We start from the raw sequence: 23,353 nt of genomic DNA, 5'->3' as shown, positions 1-23,353 counted from the left end.
GTACACAATAGTGTGACAGAAGTCGCGGTAGGCCACACAAAACAATAACAACAACCCTTTTGTAGCTAGACACTGCACTTTGTCTTCCGCGTTACATGGAGCTCGTGAGGGGAGGGGCGCGAGGGGATAGACCACTGCACTTCCGCGTTACATGGAGCTCGGGAGGGGGGGGGAGCGCGTGAATGAATGTTGATTAGAGCCTTGACGTAAGTGGTTGTAGCTACCATAGATATATCTATGGTAGCTACGGCCAGAGCCGGCTAGCTACTACGACCACTTACACCAAGGCTCGAAACAACTCTCCCATGAGCTCAAAATACCGGAAGTGTTGCGTGAAAGATGAACGGGTTTTCTGAGTGGACTGGTTTTCCGACGGGGGGGCAGGCAGTGGCTCTGGTGGTAAGTTTAGTTCGCTAAAGCTGTGTTCGTATGGGGCCCGCCCCGCACAGTGCAAAAACAGTCCATGTTTCTGTTAGAAAGACCCTTCTTTTTCAGTGTACCGTTAACCCCTAAATGTTGCCCCGTCTGTCACGGAGAAATCAAGTCACATTGGTTTCCTGGCTAAAAGAAAAGTAACCTTTCTCACCCCGTTGTCCGCGGCTTCCTCCCAGCTCTCGGCAACATCGTCTTCTTCCTCCATGTTCGCTCGCGTCTTCGCCGTCGGCAGTAGAGGCTAGTTCCCATTGACGCAGTGAACCGTCGTCGGCGTTCGTGAGTTTGTGACTGCGGGAACCTGTTCTGTTTTAAACTCGAATGAGATAATAGTTAGCGAAATGTAATGGAAACACCCTGCAGCCTTGTATAATTCTACATTTCACAACACGAGCCTAGGTTTGCAAGGTTATCGTGATCGCGCACCGTCATTCGCATTGATGGGAACAAGCCGCTGCATCTATTCCTCCTGGTCGTTCACTTTTTTATGACAGTCGGCCAACAGCGTTTTGGTGCATTACTGCCACCAACTGGACTGGACCTGTGTTGTTTGCGTCTCGAAGTAGGAGTGCTGATCAGTGATCCTAGATCAGTACTCTTCTCAAATTAGTATTCTAGAAGTGTGATAAATATGGGTGGATCTCATTCCCAAATGGGTCACTGGGAAGTGGGACCTTTGAGGGAGCCACCCAAATGAGGTTTATATTCTAGCATTGCCTAGGTATAGGTCTCAACCCGAATTAAAACCTAATTTGGGTGTAAGAGCTCACAATGTTATGCCCTCAAGTCATTGCCCCATTCATTGTCTATGGAGCAGCCCCAGATTTTACATCACCTATTGGAGGGTTATTTATCCAATTTTTATCAAATGAGTGTCTGTGGCCTAATGGTTAATGGTATCTAATATATATATATACACACCTGGGACAATCAGACCACCTTTCATTATTCCTTCTACCCATGTACACCCCACTCGTGTGAAGCCTTCAGTTAGAACAGTCAAAATATGTTAAATGATGTTTCTCAATTGCCGACCTCAGTACATGTAAAGAGACTCATTTTGGCCGGCCTTACGGCTGCCAAAAAGTTGATTGCTTCACGCTGAATACACGCTGAATACAACCAGATAAGTTATGTCCGAAGGTATGGATTCTCACCTATCTTGATGTGATATATCTGGAGATATCCACTGCACGAGTTTTAGGGGTTAACGAAGCAAATATTGCTCTCTGGTTGGCAGCGGTTGCAAAACTTAAAGAGCGCATATAACTTTCAATTGCTGGATAATCTATTATATATAATGTATTTAACTCACGTTGAGGCCCTGGGGTGAGTTGGGGGGGGGGTGCGAGCGAGTGCCATTGTCCACTTCTTTTTTTTTTTTTTTTTTTTTATTTAAATTATGTATATTTTCTGGGCCCCCTTTGGCTGTGGGTCTGGTGGCCGTGGGCTCTGACTGGGGGGGGCCGTGGTTCGGGGTCTCTGCAGGGCGAGGCATTAAAGAGGCGTGATGCTTTGGCCCGCGGGGGCGCCGGACTCCGGGTCCTCCGGGGGTTGGGGTTCGCGGCTGCCGGGCCTGGAGATGGAGGGGGCTCAGGAAGCCCATTTTATAGTAAATGTTTTATTTTCCTTATATTTTGTGACAACTTATTTTATTTTTTATTTTTTTATCCACTTTTTCTCCCATTTTTCTATATTTTCTCCCATCCCAATTTCGTATCATCCAATTCAACCCTCCCCTGTCACGAACGCTGTTTCTTGCCTCCCACAAGCCGGCTGCAATGTGGACTAAGTCATACATAGCACAAGTCCCCTCCGGTACTTGAGGTAACAGCAGTCTCATCTTTTCACCTGCGCAGCTCGATCTCTCAGTGGCGAGGAGTAACGCGTGGGAGGCTCACGCTGCCCCCGACACTTCCTGATTCTACTGCGCAGGCGCACCAACCGACCTGTAGGAGTCACTGTCCACAACGCCCGATCCCTACCCATCAGTTTCCCACCCCCTAATACGGCCAATGTGTATTAGTACGGACGACCAGCTAAACTGAAAGCAAATGTGGAGTGCTGGGCTCGAACAGGCAAGCCCAGCGTCTCCAGATTTCGTGGTGAGCGCCTTGCCCACTACGCCACGTAGCCGCCCCTTATTTTAACTGGTTATGTATGTAAATGTATAATCTGTCAAATTTATTGTCTAATCATTGTTGTGTTAGTTTATGTTTTTGGATGTCTTTTATGTATTATTGTTATTATTGTGTTGTGAGTTGTGTTGTTTCATGTTTGGAAAATGGAAAATAAAAAAGATTTGATCACAAAACAGTCAAAATATGACTCAAGGGGGCAGACTCTGAGCTGCAGCACGGGTTTCAACACACAGACTGGAGTATGTTTGCCACCTAGGCCACCCAGGACTCCCATACTGACATTATTGACTCCTACACCTCCTCCGTTGTGGATACATCAACTCCACCATCCCGTTGTGGATACATCAACTCCAACATTGACAGTGTCCCCACCAGTGGCGTCGTTAGCCCTGGGCTTCCGGGGCTTTAGCCCCGGATGTTTTTCTCCTAGCCCCGGACCTTTAAAAAAAAAAAAAAAATTGTTTACATTTTTTTTTTTTTTTTTTTGTCAGTATCCCCATTGTCTGTGCTGAATGTTTGTTAGTGTTTGTTATTTTTTGTTGGTTTTTAGTACTTTTAATCCATTTTTAGTAAGTCGTTTTCATTTGATCCTATCATTCTTTCATTCACCGATTTGTGGACTTGAAGATGTGCACTTTAACACAGCAGCACCTGGAGCCATCCATACCCATGTCCAGTGTCCACTGACAAAGACATGCTCATGATACTGTGATAAACTATAATAAGCTTTAATCGAACCCTGGTTCATTTCCTCGGATAGTCCGGTTGGTTTGGGGTGGTGTGAAAGCTCATTCACTCTTGCAAGTGAACCCTGCTACGGTTCATTTGAGATGTGAATGCAAAGCGGACCAAAGGCAGGAAAAGACCCAAAAATCAAATATTTGTTTTATGAGAAGACTGAAACATAATTATAATGAAACACACAATAGTTTTTTTTCGATTGCTTAAGCATGATTTTGAAAACGGGGCCCGGTGTTTCAAAACACACAATTAGCACAACCACACACACAATTATCAGAACACCTCAGATCCTTTGCTAAATTAAACACTTGTCAAAACCATACACTAATTTATAAAAACTACATTTTGTTACCATATGACACACACGTTTCATATGACTCAATTCTGTTTGAACCAGTTACACACACTGCTGTGCTTAACCTAAAACACATTTAGCAATTCTACTTCTCAGTGATTAGAGTACTGTAAGTGAAGTACGCAGAAAATGTGCAAATATACAATAAATTCACCAAACACTACACAAGACCAATGCTGTAGAGTAGACTGATGAAAATATAATTTATTTATCTACATATACCCAAATCAATGATGCAGACTGCTAAAAAAAACATTTTCTCTCCATATACCCAAATCAATGATGCAGACTGATGAAAATATAAATGTTCTCTCCATATAACCAAATCAGTCAACATTTCAACATGGAGAATCACAACAAAACATGTCCCAGTTTTCATGCTACTATGTGCATAACACTGTAAGCTCAGCAAATATCAGACAAACATAAAATACTGTATCCAGTACAGGTTAAAATTACAGTAAAACAAAAACAATTTTGAAAAAATGTAAATAGAGTACAGAAAATACTAGACATTATCTCTTTGCCTATGGATCTGGCAAGATAATTTTTTGTTGTGATTCTCCATGTTGACATGTTGACTGATTTGGGAAAATGGGAGAAAATGTATATTTTCATCAGTCTGCATCATTGGTTGTCTTGTGTAGTGTTTGGTGAATGTATTGTATATTTTCACGTTCTCTGTGTACAGTACTTCACTCTCTTTCCATTTTGGTTGAAGACAGGTGAACTCACCTGCTGCATTTTTATAGTGCTTAAACCTGATTGGTGTATCTACAATTAAGCAATGGTGTGTTTGTGCATCTGATGGCTGTGTTTAACCAATTGGCTCATATGTGTGGTAATTTGACATTCTGTGTCTAATGTAATGGAAGTGTGTTTAGTGTTTTGCAAATCACTGCGTGTATTGTTTTGCAAAAAGTGTGAGGCTGACATTGTGCTTATAGGGGTGCAAATCTGGGCCTACGTTTTGCTCCTTGAGTGTAAGGTTTTGATAATTGTGTAATACTTTTGATTTGAGTGTTTATGCAATTGAAGAAAACTGTAAAGACTAGAGATTAACTGTTTATTTCTTTTGTACATAGGCTGTGCATAATGTTTGTTTGTTTGTTTATTTGCTTATGTGTATGATTCTTAACTGTTTTTATTTCGTTATTGGTGTATATGTGTGTATGTATGTACAGTATATGTATATATATTATATATATATGTGTATATATGTATATTTGTACTCCTGTTGGGGCCTCTTGGACCAGATCAATGTTTTATCTGGCAAAATAAAGGTTAAATAAATAAATAAGAAACTGATGATTTGGTCCTGTTAACTTTGAATTTTCTATGGGAACTGCCCAGATCCCTCTCATGGACATGGACCTCACTTTGAGAACCTCGTCTAATGATTCAAGTTCTTCAGTATTCATTTCTAATTACTCTAAAAAAATTGCGTATTTCTGTGTTTTAAAAAAAAAAATAAAAAAAGAGGGGGGGGGGGGGGGGAGCCCCCCTCCACCCCCCGGGCTGAAGCCCCCAATGTTTTCTAACCCTAAAAACGCCCCTGGTCCCCACCCTTAAACAGCATCACTACATTCCCCAATCAGAAGCCGTTAATGGACAGAGAGGTCCGCACACTGCTAAAGGCACGTGACACCGCTTTTAGATCTGGTGACACGCAGGCCTACTGTTCAGCCAGGGCTAACTTGAATAGGGGAATCAAGCGGGCCAAGCACAGCCACAAGCTAAGGGTTGAAGAGCAACAACTCTGACCCCAGACGCATGTGACAGGGCATCCAGACCATCACAGACTATAAACCCACCAACAACGGTCCCCCAACCACTGACCCCTCCCACCCTGATGAGCTCAATAACTGGACCTGGTTCACCTCAAATCTGGCCTTTCTCCCTCACTGGACAGACACCAATTCGCCTACCGTGAGAACAGGAGCACAGAGGATGCTATCTCCTCAAGTTTCGTTTTATTTGTCACATATAAAGTATAATACATTATTACAGTGAAATGCTTGGTTCTGCATGAGCCCCCTGAGAATGTGCTTTCATACAGTTAAAAAAAAAGGTAAAAAGAATAAAGTCCAAAATGCTATACAATATACAAACTAAAGTACAAAATGCAAACAATGAGCACTACATTCCACCCTCTCCCACCTGGATGAGAGCAATACCCGTGTGAGAATGCTGTTGCTCAGCATTCAACACCATCATTCATCCCCTCTAAACTCATCTCCAAACTTGGTGACCTCATGGAAACCAAAGACCTCGACATCAACCCCTCTGTCTTCAACTAGATACTTGACTTCCTAACATTGTTAGGATAGACAATCTCATCTCCTCCACCCTCACCCTGAACAACGGGCCGTTAACGGCATCCCACATCTCCGAGGACCTCTCTTCGACCATTAACACCTCATCATTGGTCAAGAAGGCTCATCAGCGCCTCTTCTTCCTGAGGAGACTCTGGGAGGCGGTACAGGAACCTCTGCTCCAAGTCAAGTAGACTCAAGAACAGCTTCTTTCCCTCAGCTGTCATCAGCCTCCCCCCATAGCATATGAACTCCATTGCCATATGAACTCTGTTACCCATACTGTAAAAACGTTGAACTCTGTTGCCTATACTGAATTTATACACCTAGTACTGCTTTTACTGTCTACAACTTCCCTACACTGTAATCCTAGTAATTATAATAACCATAACTACCTACCTCATAATACCCATATAACTGTATGATAGCATGTACAATAGTGCTGTATATATAAATTAAATTTATATACTGTATATATAGTATTTATATGTACTGCATATATATATATCCATATCTTTCTGAATATAATATACCTGCATAATCCTTCTATATACCTACTTATACACCTGTATAGCATGTACAATAATGCTGTATATATGTGGATATATATCTATCCACATCTGTCTGTACATACCTGCATATAATTCTTTTTTACATATCTGTAGATACTATATCTATATCTGTACATATCCTTTACCTACTCTTACTAGTTATGCTATACTGGCCAGTATGACTTACTGCCATAGTGTCTTTATACCTGTATCACTGTACATATTAATACTACAACTCTACATCTGATTAGCACTATTACTCAGTAGTACTAATGTATATTTCCTACCCAGTTTAATCACCTGTACATTGTATATTACTATTGCACTTTACTGTTACATCTACACTCTGTTTGCCAAATTTATTTCCATTGTACTGTACTTGTGCTGTATAATGACAATACATTTGAATCGAATCTAATATATAAACAGGAATATATGCAGATATAGATAAATATATATATGCAATACACAGTATTATTGTACATGGCATGGCTATCATACAGTATTATATGGGTAGACTATAGGTTGAGGTAGGTAGTATAAGGCAGTTGTAGCAGTAGATAGGTATAATCTGAGTATCTAGGCAACAGAGTGGACTTCCATTAAGCCACAGACCCTCATTAACATTAACAATGATATGGGATATATATAGCTATAGATATAGTATATATACAGTATGTATATAAACAGGATTATATATATATACTATAGCTGTATATATGATATATATATATGAGCTGTATGTGTGTGTCACGAATTTCCCCAAGGGGATTAATAAAGGAATATCTTATCTTATCTTATCTTATCTTATATATCCCATACCTAGTCTTATTGCTTATATCACTGGCCAGTATGGCTTACTACCATCGTTTATTACTATATACTTGTATCACTGTACATAATAATATCCCCATTTACTCACTTGTTATTTGTTACACTGTATATAGTCAATGTACTTTACTGTTACCTTTCACTCTGACACTGCACAATACCATACATTTGAATAATCTAATGTCATCTTTGGTACCACCAACCTACACACAGTTTTCCCTTCTGTTTGCCTGTCTGTCTCTAGATATTAGAGGGTGCATTACTAATATTTTGAGTACTTGCTGATACAGAGTGCCACTATGAGTTGCCTACTTTACTTGATATTGACCATTTATCACAGCTCTTGTATTCTATAGAAAACTGGGGGATAATACATTATGTCTACATTGCATTGTGAGAGTAATTTCAACATCTCTGTACTTGTTCATTTCCCATAGCAGAACATTACATTTTCACATGTACATGTCATGTAGTCATTTAGCTGACGCTTTTGTCCAAAAGCAACTTACAAATTGTGTACATTACAACAAGTCAGCAGGAGGGGTACACCTCTGGCTGTTAAGGGTCAGTGCATTGTTTGTCCAAGAGTGATGAAATGTGCTTCACTCGGAGTGGTAGTATAAACATAGTTGCATAGTAGTAGCATAGGCATAGTAGATAGTAGTATAGACATATAGTAGATAGTAGCATAGACACAGTAGCATGGTACATGAATGAATGACTTTATTTAACAGATTGCAGAATGGGTACAGTACACAGTACAGCTCAATACATACAATTGTTATGGGGATGCAGACCAGAGAAAGACTTTCGTCTTGTTTACATCAGGGTCCCCCATTTTCAATTCATCATAACATATTATGACATACACGACATACAGATAGACAGTACTGTCTGCTACATATACATTTATGACATACCAGATTTGCAAATACAGTACTGTTTGTGATACAAAAAGAGTCCAGAAAAGAGGGTATATACATTTGACGTAGAAACTGTACATTGTAGTAGGTGGGGGGGGACTGTACATTGGAGGTGGTTGGGGGGTTGGGGAGACACTACAACTGTACAACAAGCAAAACTGTACATTGGAATATTTACAAAAGAAAGAAGTAGTAGTATAGTATTTATTTTTTTGGTGTAATTATATATATATATATATATATATATATATATATATATATATATAGTAGACTATGGATATCTAACCCAAACCTATAACTCAGTCACTCTGCTCACTGGGTGTATTGACATGTGCGTGCGCGCGCCCTTATCTTGCGGAGGATGCTGCGAGCTGCAGAGCGGAGGAAGATGGCGAATGTTTGGAGTATGCAGATTTACCACCGAAGCTGATATAAAGGGAAGGAGAGGGAAGACAGCAGCACATTTGAATCGATAAAAGACCACGCCTTGAATAACGGTGACTATTAATTCCGTACCATTGGTTAAAAAAAAATCAAATGGATACAATTGTTGTAGGACGCCAGGACTAATAATATCTAACGGTAATGTGAGTGGAGCTAGCGTTAGCCCCCTACACCCCTCTCACGGTAGCTAGCTGACGCTAACGCTAACGCTAACGCTAACCTAGCTAGTTTTAGCAACGATTAGGAGCGATAGACAACGTACCCACCGTTAGCTAACGGTCTACATCGACTTTATCGGCCAGGTCAGTAACATGTCGTGTTATTATGATGAAGGAAACAACGTGTGGCTTTTCTATAACGTTAGCTGAACAGTATGTTAGCCAACTTAGCTAACTTAACATGCACTGCATCAAAACGATGTATCAGCTAGCTAGCTGTGGTAACTAGCTAGTTAGAAGACCAAGCCCCAAATGATGTTAGAAGCTCAAGCTAACGTTAGTCGTTAACTAGTTAGTGAAGTTATCGACATATGTTATCGTGTTGGACAACGTTAGCCATCTTTTTTATCTAGTAAATTGCATAGGGATTTGATATTTGGGTAATGCCACTCAATGTTTGGTGTTAGCACAACGTTAGCTAGCCATCAGACGTGTCCTGTAACGTAGTGGCCGATGACAGTTAGCCCCTAGCTAACAATATGTCATGGGACGGGCAGGTGTTTACTCCAAAGAAAGGGACAACAACCCCCGTATCATATCCACTAGATTTAAAACATATTTACATATCTTAATCTTTTAGTCTGCTAAATGACAGAAACGGTATACACCCCTTAACAATAAGTGCTTAGAATTCTCCTGATGAATTGAAAATGGGGGACCCTGATGTAAACAAGACGAAAGTCTTTCTCTGGTCTGCATCCCCTTAACAATTGTGTGTATTGAGCTGTACTGTATTGTACCCATTCTGCAATCTGTTAATAAAGTTTTCAATTCAATCAATCGATCAATTCTCAATCTCTCCTGACAGCAGTATCGGCTTGGACCGAGTAAAACATGAGAGCTGTAAATAGATTTTAGCTCCTTGTAGATTGTGCCAAAAATGTTCCCAACCCATGTATTAATTATTCATTTGACCTTCAAAAGACTTTGGGCTGTGTTCAGCAAATATTTCTGAGTCAAAAGATAGCCTATAAATCGTTTGTTAATTTCTTTTTGATACTTTTCCCGAATTCATGTTTTTGTTCTTCATGAGCAAATGAAGTTCTTCCCCAGCAAACATTGAGAAGTAGTAATGTATGAATGTTAGAAAGTCAAACCAAGACGTCCCGTTATGGTTCTAAAAACAGTTCCAAAATGGAAGTTGTGCTGCCCAACGTCTGGAACATTACCTGGACGTTCTAACAAAGTTGAAATATGTACAGACGTTCTAGCAACCTCAAAATATGTTGTTGCCACGAACTGGCCTATATTATTGTTATTAGTAATAATATTTGTATGCGTGTATATTAATTAATATATTATATTTGATCCATGGTCAGATTAGGCTTGCCGCGGTAGTCTGTTACTTGGTGTTCAGGCATCCAATGAGTATACTTGCCCACCACCCATACACCAGTGTATTCCTCTTTTTATAATTTTTTTTAAAATGTATTTTTAATGGAAATTTAACCCATTTAGTTCATTTTCGCATATCAGTACCCACATACAAAAAAAGTATTTGTAAAATACTAAACATGTTATCAAGCGTGTAAGTCAGACATTATACATTGAAGGTGTGTACATGGACATTGGACATCAGCTATTTTTAAGTTTCACTTTCACTTGAAGTAGTTTTAACTTAACGTGAAGAAGAGAAAGAAGGCTCTAGAGATGACGCAACATGTTACACAATGATAGAGGAGGATTTGGGAATATTTAAGATTAAAGCGGAGCAGCGAAAGCTCGACTGGAGAGGACCTCAGAGAACCAGTCCATACCAGCAAAAGTGTGTTTGCACAGTATGTGATCAATGTGTTACATTGATCCGTTTGTCAATGAACAGATATAAATGTGACTGAAGGTATTACTGTCCGTTAGAGCTTAACGTGAATTCTGTCTGTCCAACAAATGGATACTAATCATTGAAAATGTGTACAACACTCAGTGAACCCATATGCAGGCACTGGCACTCCTATAATGGTTTCACAGGAAGTGATCAATAAATAGTCATAAACCAAAAAACAAGGCTATTGTGTTACTTAAAAACATATTGTGAAGAATTAAACCCTCATTTAAACAAGTAGCATTTGTGAGTTATTAAGCAAATACATCAGAATACGCACAAAAAAACTAGTAGCCACCACTACTTGATGCAGTTTGCAACTTCGCACATCACTTATGCTTAACCAAGCAAGACAGGAGAGTGCCTTTTGCCTTGCTATCAAACAATCCTGGCTTACTATCATATAATTAACTATCATTGCTTGCTATTCACATTGCAAAATGAATTCCCCACGCCCAAAATGTCTCATTTATATTGTACAGTAATACTTAGTTTTTTTTAATTAAAAAACAGCCAAGCTGTTGCCAGGTTGAGTGATCCTATCTGTCATTATACATGTCTGAATTTTGTTTAGCTACATTTCATAAAGTGGAAAAAGCACGTTTGTTGCAAATTCCAAGATACTAGTATGTAGAGTGGACATCACCATGTTGCTGTTTTTGGCGTCTGACCGGCACCATTTTTGGCCAGGTATCACCGCCTGACCAATTTTTGTTGGGTGGATAACGTTCAGTAAATCGTTCAGAGTCCAAAGATATGTAATTTCTGACTATTGTTTCTTATATGTCAAGGTCCCAGAGCTACCTCCTGTAGACTAGTTGGATAATCTACCTTTAAACACTGGATGCAGTTTGTTGGTTTGTTAAACCAGACTAAATAAACTTGGAGGATAGATGAAAAGGTATATGGTCCGTCTCCCCCACAGGACAACAGTTGCAAGCACAATACACTACTGAGAACAAACTGTAGGAATATAGTACCATACATAAGAACCGTTGTGGACATCAGACACAATGAGCTCTCATAGTAGCCTAGTATGATATCCTAAGAGAAATACATAAGCATAGGAGGCAAGCTAATTGTCAAATGTACATTAAATTAAGAATTGAATGGTTCCATCCTGGTCCTGGATGACAACATGACTAGGCGAAGGTAACGGAGCGCACAGACAGATCGTCAGATGTTGCATGGTTTCATCCTGGATGACGGCATGACTAGGCGAAGGTAACTGAACACATGGACAGATCGTCAGACGTTGCATGGTTTCATCCAGACTGTCCCTTGAGACCGTGAAACCAAATTGTGCATACATCCCAAAACGTTGTCATTGTTTATAAACAGTAAAAGGATCTATAGTCTAGTCTCTTATTCCCACCTCAGGCACCTTGTTGGCTACCCATCGCATTATATAGAAAACCAAATCATTAGCTACAGCATCATCCTAAATGATGGCAATAGAAATAAAAGCAACCTCTTAAAATTTAAAATGCAAATGCAGGGTCCTGTTACACCCCCTTGGAGACATTATGGCCCTGGAAGGATCTCACAGTTTGAGTTTTACCTTTGCGACACCCGTTGAGGTCGCACTTAATCTGACAAAGAACATGTGATTTAGATGAGGAGTAGATGACAGTGGGCAAGTGAACTAGAGGAGAGTTACCTGACGCCTCTGAGGGCTAGGCACCCCGTTTACTTTCCTTATTGAAGTTGCATCATCAATATCTGCTTAGTGCCTTATTGACATTCCCTATAGGTCAGTGTGATCGCTGGCCACACCTTTTCACTTGCGCCATTGGCTCATTTAAAAACCATGTGGTGCTGCCCAAAATACATTCCTGCTGTGGGTCCACTCCACACGATTGGCATGCCTAGTTATGCTTGTCGTCGTCCAGGTAGGCAAAGTTTGCACATTTGAAAGTCATTGTAATGGCCGAATTGCCCCGCCCACCAAGTTTCAGCACCGACAGCAGCGTGTACATCAGCCATGACCAAACGGCCCATACAACACGCCAAGGGAGATTGCTAAAGATGGAGAACCGATTATTATTCATTCAGGCTTATTATTCATTCAGGCTTACACATAATCATATTGTGAACATGACTGCATGCTGGGTGGTATTTGTCAACTAGGAGAGATACCATGGATTTTGCCTCAATTACATGCTGCATAGCTGTCAACATTGGTATTTAAAAAAACAGGATATTTCGCCCCCTTCCCCCCGGCCCGCCCCCTCCCAATGGAGTCTCCTCCCCCTCGTATGTATATATATTGTCTGCACTGCGCAGCCGTGGAATCGTGAGGCCATAGATTTAGAATAGATAGAAAGGGCACATTGTGGTGTATCATAATTAATTTGTTGAATACAATAGTATTTTTATAACGTTGACACAAATTAAAGAATATTTACACTACCGGTAAGTTCTCTTTTACCTCTTATTTAATTCATTCATTAATTTAATTGTAGGCACTGTTTATATTGTACATAGTCCTGTGTGTTGTATATTGTGTCCTATGTTACTTTTGTGTTTATTGTCTCTTTCTATATACACCTTGGGAAGGGGGGCACGTAATTTAATTTTATACTGGCAGTGACATGGGTCTAATACAGCAATGGATTATGGGTAAATGCAACGTTAAAGCAGTGCCAATGTAAGACTGACTTTACATTAAACAAATGACAATAATATAGTATAAAGTAGGGTATTATTTGGACTAAATAATGGTGTTGTCTCACCCTACTCGCATGTTGAGGGAGAGCGCCTGCGCCATACATTATACACTGAGAAACCACGGCCGAGAGTGAGCTCTCCGGGAACAACCCCACAATGCCACATTGCCGGTATCGCTTCTCTGCCGAAAGGGTCAGAGTTGGAAGTTAGATAGAAGGTTGAATTATATGTGATTCAAGAGAGTGGGGTATATACCGTAATTCCTCTAATAGTAACCCCGGCTTGTATTTGTTTCAACTGTAGCGGATACCAGGCTTGTATTAGGAGGAGGCATGTATAAGAGAGAGGCCTATATTTCTCATTTTCAAACGGATCATAATGAATAAATCAACATTTTGTGTCAGTTTGAACCCAGTAAAATGTACTGGGTTCATTTATTGAAACCAAGTACTGTATGAAATACGGTAGTAAACGGGTGGTCAAAAAAAAGTAAAATAAAGTAAAATAGTGCAATCACAATACTGGTATAATAATAATAATAATAACTTAGTTTTATACAATTCTGAGGTAGGCTTACTCTCTTGGTAAACATTAACACCATACCATTATATGGTATTTACTGCACAGCCAGGCCAGCATATAACAATAACTAAATATATTGCCTATGGTAAATCCGTTGAGGGAAATACTGTAATTCCTCTAATATACATGAAACCCGGCTTGTATTAGGAGGCCGGCTTATAATTGCTTAGCTCAACAGCGCACCCGGTCATTAATAGAGACCCGGTTTTTAATTGAATACTGGTTACTATTAGAGGAATTACGGTAGTATAATGTAGATTGAGGTTGACTGGGATGGGGAACTGTGGTTGTAGGAAGTTGTTTTGTAGGTTAGGTAGTCAGAGTAGGGGTTAGAGAGGGGAGACTGGAAGACTGGCTTGATCCCCGGGTCGGTAGGTGGCGGTAAATGCCCCAATTATGGTGGCCGTCCGCCGTAAAACTCCAAAAAGAAGAAGCTTCTCTGCCTTTTGTAGGTAGGTAGTTGTAGAATGTAATACATTTTGCGCTAAACCACTCCTTTATCTGGTCGTTCTTCTTCTTCTTCGGGTCGCAACAGTCTTCCGGTCTGACTTCCTGTGCTAACGGTCTAATCTACACTGCTGCCACCTGTCGTCAAGGAGGGGAATTGCAGCCATTTTGTAAAAAAAAATAAAAAACAACAATTTAAGCGGGGAAAATACAGTAAAATATTTTAGCGGGATGACGGTGGGAAGGAAGGTTGAAATACAGTACAATCCCCGGGAAAAATGGGATGGTTGACAGGTATGACATGCTTACACATGCTGTTGGCTGACTCTATTTAAGTAGTTTTAAATGCCTTCACCGTTGGGTGTGAAGTGCTGCACTGGTATAAATGGAGCAATCTCACCAGATGTTCCGTAAAGTCTGGTATAAGATTGAGGGCTATGTGACCTCTTGTGATCATCTGAGAGATAACGGTAAGCTCATATGAAAGAGTTTTCTTTTTCCCTTCAGACCAGTAGTTCTAAAGTCATTGGGGGCAACAGTGGGGTCAGGAGGTAGAGCAGTCGTCTCTCTGTAATCAGAAGGTTCCCTGTTTCTGGCTTTTCCCAGCAGCGTGTCAAAGTGTCCTTGAGCAAGACACTTAACCTCTTAACACATTCGGGGCCATTGGGATGCGTCTAATAAATTTCTAGAGGACCGGCAAATGTAAACAGACGTGGGGCTGTTTGTAGAGCTAAATCTATACTTTATAGCAGGGGTAGGCAACCCTAGGCACGTGCCTGCATAGGCACGCGGGGGCATTTTCATAGGCACAGGGGGCAGCAGGAAAAAAAAATTATATTATATATATATATATATATATATATTTTTTTTTATATTATAGTGAAATATTTTGCACTGTTGTCACATTTATCTTGTTGAAATCCTCCCACATGTTATTTTTGCTACCACATATTTAATTGAGACCCTTTATTTGTTTATTATTTCAATTTAGCTGGAAATACATTGCTACATCATTCAGTAACATTTGCAGAGCCTTATGGGACCAGTGGGATTAATTAACACATTTTATTATTTATTTTTCTATTTCATTGAACATTGCACATGTTAAAAGCCATTTTTTTACTCAATGTGAGTATTACCAAGTAAACTTGTGTTCTTAAAACAATGACAATAAACATAGTTTTATTAGGTTGAAATAATGTGGTTGTGTACTTATTTTTCTGTTAACTTATTATGGATTGAAAACTGAAAACCTTAATGCACAGTAACTGAACTCAATATTTTTAAGTTCTGGTAACTTATTATTATTTTTTTCCCCCAGTGTAGTCTTGCGATCAATCAAAACTTATTTACACGATATACCTCACATTCACCCTCCATTCACATCCTGGTGTTCTCCTGGTGTTCTCCATTAGGCCTGTAGGTGGAGCTATGACAGCACACGTACAGTACACACACCGATGGTGTGTGATGTGTCCAAAAATGAATGGGCAAATGTGAGTGAAATGGTCGCACTGTATGCAGCTGTTTGTCTGCATTGCATTCCCCCCCCCCCCAACTCAGATTTAGGGTTGATACAACCATCATAATAATATTGTTAATAATAACAATAATAATGATGTAATAATGTAAAAATTATCATTAAAAAGACCTGATTATGAGAAAAAAAATTACGATTCATGGAATATTGTTGAGGCACACTAGTTACAACTATATTTCAAACAGGCACTCCATGTAAAAAATTCATTGTCAATTGGGACCATAAACCGTCCCTTCAAAATGGATTAAAGAAATAATTTTTTCATCAATACGTTCTCATTTTATAGCGCCGTGAATATAAGCGTTATACGGCATTTGGTCTAGTATATTTCCTGGAAAGCGAGATAAAGGGCTAATAGATACTAACGTTATATCCAATGGCATTTCCGTTATACAGATGCTACAGTTAAAACTCAAACTGCATATGATCGGCATGATCCTCAAGCATGTATGCATGAAAGGGGGGGGCGGGGGACGTCGTTTCTTATTATTGATTACCAATAACCGTCTTCGTCTAAGTAGCTACATAGGCCGATCGTATCGTATCATAACAAGGCTCGATTGGGCTGTAATTTACGTGAAAAAGATCTTACCATGAGCCGGTTGGATCCCCCCGAGCATTTCCCCGTTATCGATCGCCATCTGGTCCATTGGCTGATGATAAATCCCCTTATTGCATAGTGAAATCCGCATTCCAAAATGTAATCCAAGCTACATGCTGCACATCCAGAATCCTGCTAACTGAAAACTCCATTGAAAGTAAAAACAAAAAAAAAAAAAAAAAAAAAGACTGCTCCGTTCAGCCACAGGGCACACTGCATTATCGCGATAGCGCCCCTAAGAGGATCTGGCCGGTATTGCACTTTCTCGAATTCAAAGAGTAGGGTACATCTGCAGTGCATCTCGGCAACCTTGAATAGGTTATTAAAATGGAATAAAAGCAAAAATAACTTGCCACGGATATATCCATGCTTCTGTCCACAACGGGTGGAATCGAAACACGGAGATCTCCGTGGTCGGGCGCTATTGTGTTAAGCCAGAGCCATATTTTCTGAAAATCTGCTTAAAAATACATACCTAAGTAAATGGAAGATTGCTCCACTTCTACAAGACTTTTGCAAATCTTACATGTCAACCCTTGTACTGCAACATGTCGTAACGTATAAATAAATAAACAAAAACGAAAAAATCTAATGTCCAATAGGCCTAACATTTAACTAAATAACTGAAACGTGCTGAAAACAACTAACGAGCCAACAAGATTATTTAAGGCTATTATTATTATTACTTTGCAACAAGATCGCCAACATAGAAAATAAAAATCCTAACAAGCGACTCCTACAAGTCGGTTGGTGCGCCTGCGCAGTAGAATCAGGAAGTGTCGGGGGCAGCGTGAGCCTCCCACGCGTTACTCCTCGACACTGAGAGATCGAGCTGCGCAGGTGAAAAGATGCGACTGCTGTTACCTCAAGTACCGGAGGGGACTTGTGCTATGTATGACTTAGTCCACATTGCAGCCGGCTTGTGGGAGGCAAGAAACAGCGTTCGTGACAGGGGAGGGTTGAATTGGATGATACGAAATTGGGATGGGAGAAAATATAGAAAAATGGGAGAAAAAGTGGATAAAAAAAAAAGAAAATAAAAATCCTGTCTAAGACTGACTCACAGGGTCCCGGTCGCGTGTATGCTTTCTAGGGCTGCAACGATTAGTCGACATAATCGACGACGTCGATTATAAAAAATCGTCGACGAGAAATTGTTGCGTCGATTAGTCATTTTTTGTGCACTACCTATCTTTGTGAGAGTGGCTTCTCAGGGTTCCAGACAACATCATAACATGATGATCCCATAGCAAATTTTGGACATTGAAAACATTGTTCCCCTGCAGGAGATGATGATCAGACTAGACACACAATACATTACACACGTACTCCTCTCACTCACACACAGCGATCAGAGTAAGACACACACACATTCACACTCCTCTCTCACACACAGCGATCAGAGTAAGACACACACACATTCACACTCCTCTCACTCACACACAGCGATCAGAGTAAGACACAGACACATTCACACTCCTCTCACTCACACACAGCGATCAGAGTAAGACACACACACATACACAAATTACACAGTACACACCTCTCACTCACACAGCGATCAGAGTAAGACACACACACAAATTACACAGTACACACACTCCTCTCACTCACACAGCGATCAGAGTAAGACACACACACACGGACTCCTCTCACACACAGCAAACAAAAGTTATTTAAAGTACACTTCCACTTTAATTTGTGTTATTTAATTTATTTATCTTGTTATGAGTGATTGCTGTATTGTTCTTCAAATACATTTTCATTTAAAGTGGCTTAAAGATCCAAATTCATGGTTGGCCGCTGACCCCACGTGACCCTACGCTATTACGCCCCCCTTATCTGACGCTCTACAGCTCCGTAACTTCCTCGCAGAACAGCTGCTTCCGTATTTATAATATTGGAAACGCCGCGCTGTGATAACAACATTCACGAACGCTGTGATAACAACATTAACGAGACTCGTTGTGTCTATTCTGCTAATGCTAACGTTACCTCTCATTGTGTCTATTCTACAAGCTTTAACGTTACCTAGGCTCTCGTGTCTATCTGCTAACGTTCTCGCGTCTATCGTTAGCATTAGGTAATAACCGGTTTAAAATGGATGGTGATTACCTCACGTTGTGTCTATATTCTACTAGCATTAACGTTACAAGTACAAACAATCAAACCAAAACATTGACATCTAACTTATCTTTAGATATTTACAGGCGGCACGGTGGTGTAGTGGTTAACACTGTCGCCTCACAGCAAGAAGGTCCAGGGTTCGATTCCCGCTTGGGGACCAGGTTTCCATGATGCCAGGTACCCAGGTGGGGTATCTCCCAGCCCAGGCCTTTCTGTGTGGAGTTTGCATGTTCTCCCCGTGCTCGCAAGGGTTTCCCCCCCGATAAGATAAACCCAATGGAAAAACATGCACAACAACAGATCGCTAAAGCTGTGGCGTCCTTGACGAAGATGGATAGGAGCACTTGGATTGGTCCCCTGGCGCGGCTCACGTTGACGCCTGTCTGCTCCCGGCTGCCCTTGGGGGGGAAGGACGACGGGATGGGTTAATCGCAGAGACAAATCGCATCGGCGATCCTAAAGAGACAATGCATGCGTGTGTGTTCCGGTGTGTGATATTCCTTTATTGTTCATAGTTAAAGGTTAGAGGTTGAGTACTTTATTATCTAAAGATGGTAAGTTAGAGTGTTGTGTTTGTTCATAGTTAAAGACAGTAGAGGTTGAGTACTGTATCTAAAGATGGTGAGTTAGAGTGTTGTGTTCATTCATAGTTAGACATTAGAGGTTGAGTAAATATCTAAAGATAAGTTAGATGTCAATGTTTTGGTTTGATTGTTTGTACTAGTAACGTTAATGCTAGTAGAATATAGACACAACGTGAGGTAATCACCATCCATTTTAAACCGGTTATTACCTAATGCTAACGTTAGCAGATAGACGCGAGAACGTTAGCAGATATACACGAGAGCCTAGGTAACGTTAAAGTTTGTAGAATAGACACTGAGAGGCAGCGTTGGCGTTAACGTTAGCGTAAGCAGAATAGACACAACGAGAGTCTCGTTAACACTTTCTTCGCCAGGCTTATGTACATCATTATACCCCTCTCTGCCAGCTCTATTTGTCTATGGAGAAGTTCCCCTTCTTTGCAGGGCTATAACTTTTTAAATTGTATTGCTAAATTGACATTACTATGGCCCATTCAGCGTCAATTATCTATCGTTCAGGACGTAGGAACGTTATACTTTTTCATTCACATATTCATACTAAAATACGGTCTAAAGTATAAATATGTTTTTATCGTTTTCTGCAGCTTTCTCCAGAACGTGATTTATAGCCCTAAATGCATTATATTGATGATCAAATACAGTTTGATAGCGATCTGCGCGAGATAAAAAATGTCAAATGGACGTGCTTCTAGAAGTTACTACTTATCATCTGGTGTTGACCGGATGGGGGGGGGGTCGTTTATAATTCCGTGGCCAACGTTAGATGATTCATCTAGTGTGGGTGATATGATCATTAGAGCAGTTTATATCGAACACGGTAAAAAAAAACGCTGAAACTCACCGTAGCTTCCTCGTAGCGTTGGGCGATGAGCGTGGAGCAAAAATATTCCTATTATGGGATGTTGAAATATGCGATCCATCTCCAGGTTGTATAATAGTATATACGTCCAAATCATGTTGTTTATCGAGTTATTGGTAACGGATTGCTATCCATTGTGTCTAGCTCGAGTCCCGGGACTATTAGCGAGTGATCGGACCGAATTGGAATGAGCACCAGCTTCCGTTTCCGGTTTGGGCGATCGGCCACCAGATGGCGCTCTTGAACCGTTGGAGAGTTGAGAGGGGATCAACAGTAGATCGCAAGTCTCCGGGGGAGAAATATGATTGCGATCACAGATTTTTGAAATATTGATCTCAATGACGTGTTACGGCGTCATTGGCAGAATTAGCATGGCGGGGAATGACGAGTTTAGGCGTCTCTGGCAGAGAAAGTGTTAATGTTATCACAGCGCTCGTTAATGTTGTTATCACAGCGCGGCGTTTCCAATATTATAAATACGGAAGCAGCTGTTCTGCGAGGAAGTTACGGAGAGCTGTAGAGCGTCAGATAAGGGGGGCGTAATAGCGTAGGGTCACGTGGGGTCAGCGGCCAATCAGAGCAACCCGGAAACGCAACTGCGTTGTAGAAAGCATACACGCGTCCCGGTCCTTTTGTTTTTGTTGAGGAAAATCAACATATCCACATGATCGGTGTCAGGCGGGAGCGCAGCCGGATCACAATCAGTCCAGCGGCTAACACTCGCTCGGACGGTACAGATGTCGCAGGAGTGCAGAGGTACTGGCGTGCCAGCTTTGGATAGGCATCATATCTTTCTCAATATATGCACAGACTGACTGTGTTATTTTTCCGACCTGTTGTCGGTTGCCGCTCCTCGCAAACACAGAGCCGATGGTGGGTTGCTGCAGGTGAGATGAGGATGAGCCAGCCAACTTATCCGAATTAACCTGATTCAAGTGGTAGAGCATTGCTGTTGTGTTGTATGTGTAATTGTGTATGCAGAATTGCAGTGTTTGCAGGTGGCATTATTCTCTCCTTTTTTCCCAAAATGGTCTCACACAATGCTTCTCTTTGTCCACTTCATTTTGTCATGACTTAAGTTTGCCGCCACTCGCTAAAAAATTCCCTCGCTTCTTCTAGACACCGAGGTAGTTTCCTCTTCGTAATAGTTATATTGAGCCCTCTATCTGTTCATTGAAACATGACTTGAAAATAGACTAGACGGACATCGTTTGATTAGTAGATTGAGTAGGTTTCACGTGTTTGAGTAAATCCTTAACGATCAATCGATCTTCGATTAATTGTTAACATCCCTAATTAATTCATACATTCTGTAGAGATGGATTTATGGTGTGATGTCATTGTGGGTCCGGTACAGGACCCCTCGGGCTTAAGAGGTTAATTAACCTCTAACTGCTCCCCAGATGAGCAGTTTGGCACCTTGCATGGTTGCCCCCACCAGTGTCTGAGTGAATAGGTGAATGTGAGGCATAAGTTGTAAAGCGCTTTGGATAAAAGGCCTATATAAATGCAGTCCATTTACCATTAATTTGTGGTACAGGTAAACCTATATAGTCAACAAAGGCTAATACTACTACTAAAACTATTTTCCATTTCCTCAACAGACAATTATGTCCCGCTCCTCTGATGGTGAGGATGGATACTTCGTTGCCATGGATACCGAGGAGGACTGCGGCGCAGAGGCGGGGGGGATATCGGAGGGAGTAGGAGCGAACGCAGGGTCCGGCGGACAAGAGGGCGACATGGAGAGCGGTGCCAAAGGAGGAAGGACGATGCTGGAGCTGCCAGAGGAGGTTCTAGAATACATCCTGTCCTTCCTCTCCCCCTACCAGGAGCACAAGACCGCTGCACTCGTGTGCAAACAGTGGTATCGCCTCATCAAAGGTACAACCTGGTCATATCAGCATTAACCACCTGTTACCATTTGTTAAAAGAACACGCCAACATTTTGGGAAATTAGCTTATCATCTTCTCCAGAGAGAGACCAGAATATAGATACCAGTTTCCTCTCTGCGTTCAGTAGAAAGCTATCTGGCTGCATGTTAGCCTAGCTTAGCATAATGAATGGAAGTGGACATGTACGGTTAGTGTTACAAAGGATCAGATTAAACCGAATATATATATTTATTTATTGATATATATTGCATAGTATTTGTATATCGTTTGATATCCCTTGTATATTCCTTGTACATATACACGGAATATCCCTTTAGCCCAGACCATAATATTTCATTCTCCTATTGGACAGCGGTCCACCGGCGCCAGGGACCGGCCTCCGGAGTCAGGTTCAAAGTCACCGTCAAGACATGTCTGGACATGCCCGGCCTTGCCCAGGGATACGTGACAGAAATGAGATTGGCACTAGTTTGTTCACCGTGCATATAAATACGGCGCAGGTGAATACAGAAGTATGTTACCCAATAAGTTGAAGCCTCACCCACGATACAACGTGCGGTGAAGTATGGCCTGTTTGGCCCAGAATAGAGCATTGAGACCGCGTGCGAATTAATAACTGAATTGTCAGAGTTTGGCGCTATACCGTCGAGTGCGACATATTTCTATTAAGTCATTGATAGTCTATTTGTGTATAGTGTATCGTGCGGCTAAAGTTCTACAGTGACCAGCATCCCCAACGCTTCCTCGTGTTAGCTAGAGTTCTTATCCAGGCTGGGCTGCTTTCATGGCGCTTTCACCCGAGGAGACCTAGACGAGAACCGTGTGGACATGTACACTGGATTAATCTACCCGACGACTACATAGCCCTTTGCGGCTGGAATATATTTGCTTTGGTCCTGTGATTTATGGAGCGGAGAATCGCTGACGCCTGCACGTGTTGGATTTACCCCGCGAGGAGCCAAGTCGAGTCGGCGCCTCAGAGAGCCTGAGGCCGGCTAGCTTTCTTCACTGTGGAGCTACAGTCTACGGAGAACAGCTGTATTCGTCTGTGGATCAAGAGGCTATTGCACCGTCTCCTGTACCTGGAGTCTCCTTAGTCATCGTTGACCAGACTCTCTACTACCGACAGATCTTCTACCCCTGCTGGCTTACAACCAGGGGGACCCTTCCAGTATCTCCCGCTATATTACTAGTGTACCATAGATATAATTCCCTAAGATTCAGGTTGTATAACTACCTCCTGCGTAACCAGA

General features: G+C 41.2%; 2 protein-coding genes across 2 annotated transcripts in view; one reads left to right on the top strand and one right to left on the bottom strand.

Annotated features, from left to right (window-relative positions):
* Nucleotides 1–812, bottom strand: part of LOC311231225 (SUZ RNA-binding domain-containing-like) — a 37,394-nt gene extending 36,582 nt beyond the window's left edge. The window contains exon 1 of the mRNA XM_084317768.1: nt 587–812. Coding sequence (XP_084173894.1) covers nt 587–640 — 54 coding nt within the window. The 5' untranslated portion in view covers nt 641–812. The remainder of the gene's footprint in view (nt 1–586) is intronic.
* A 7,845-nt stretch (nt 813–8,657) lies between these two features.
* The window catches only part of fbxo42 (F-box protein 42), a 44,540-nt gene continuing 29,844 nt past the window's right edge, over nt 8,658–23,353 (top strand). Inside the window, exons 1-2 of the mRNA XM_084316126.1 lie at nt 8,658–8,786; nt 21,809–22,088. Of these exons, the coding sequence (XP_084172252.1) occupies nt 21,815–22,088 (274 nt within the window). The 5' untranslated portion in view covers nt 8,658–8,786; nt 21,809–21,814. The remainder of the gene's footprint in view (nt 8,787–21,808; nt 22,089–23,353) is intronic.

The sequence above is a fragment of the Notolepis coatsorum genome (assembly GCF_963971535.1).
Source record: "Notolepis coatsorum genome assembly, chromosome: 6".
Lineage (NCBI taxonomy): Eukaryota > Metazoa > Chordata > Actinopteri > Aulopiformes > Paralepididae > Notolepis > Notolepis coatsorum.
This window is presented reverse-complemented; position numbering and strand designations above follow the sequence as displayed.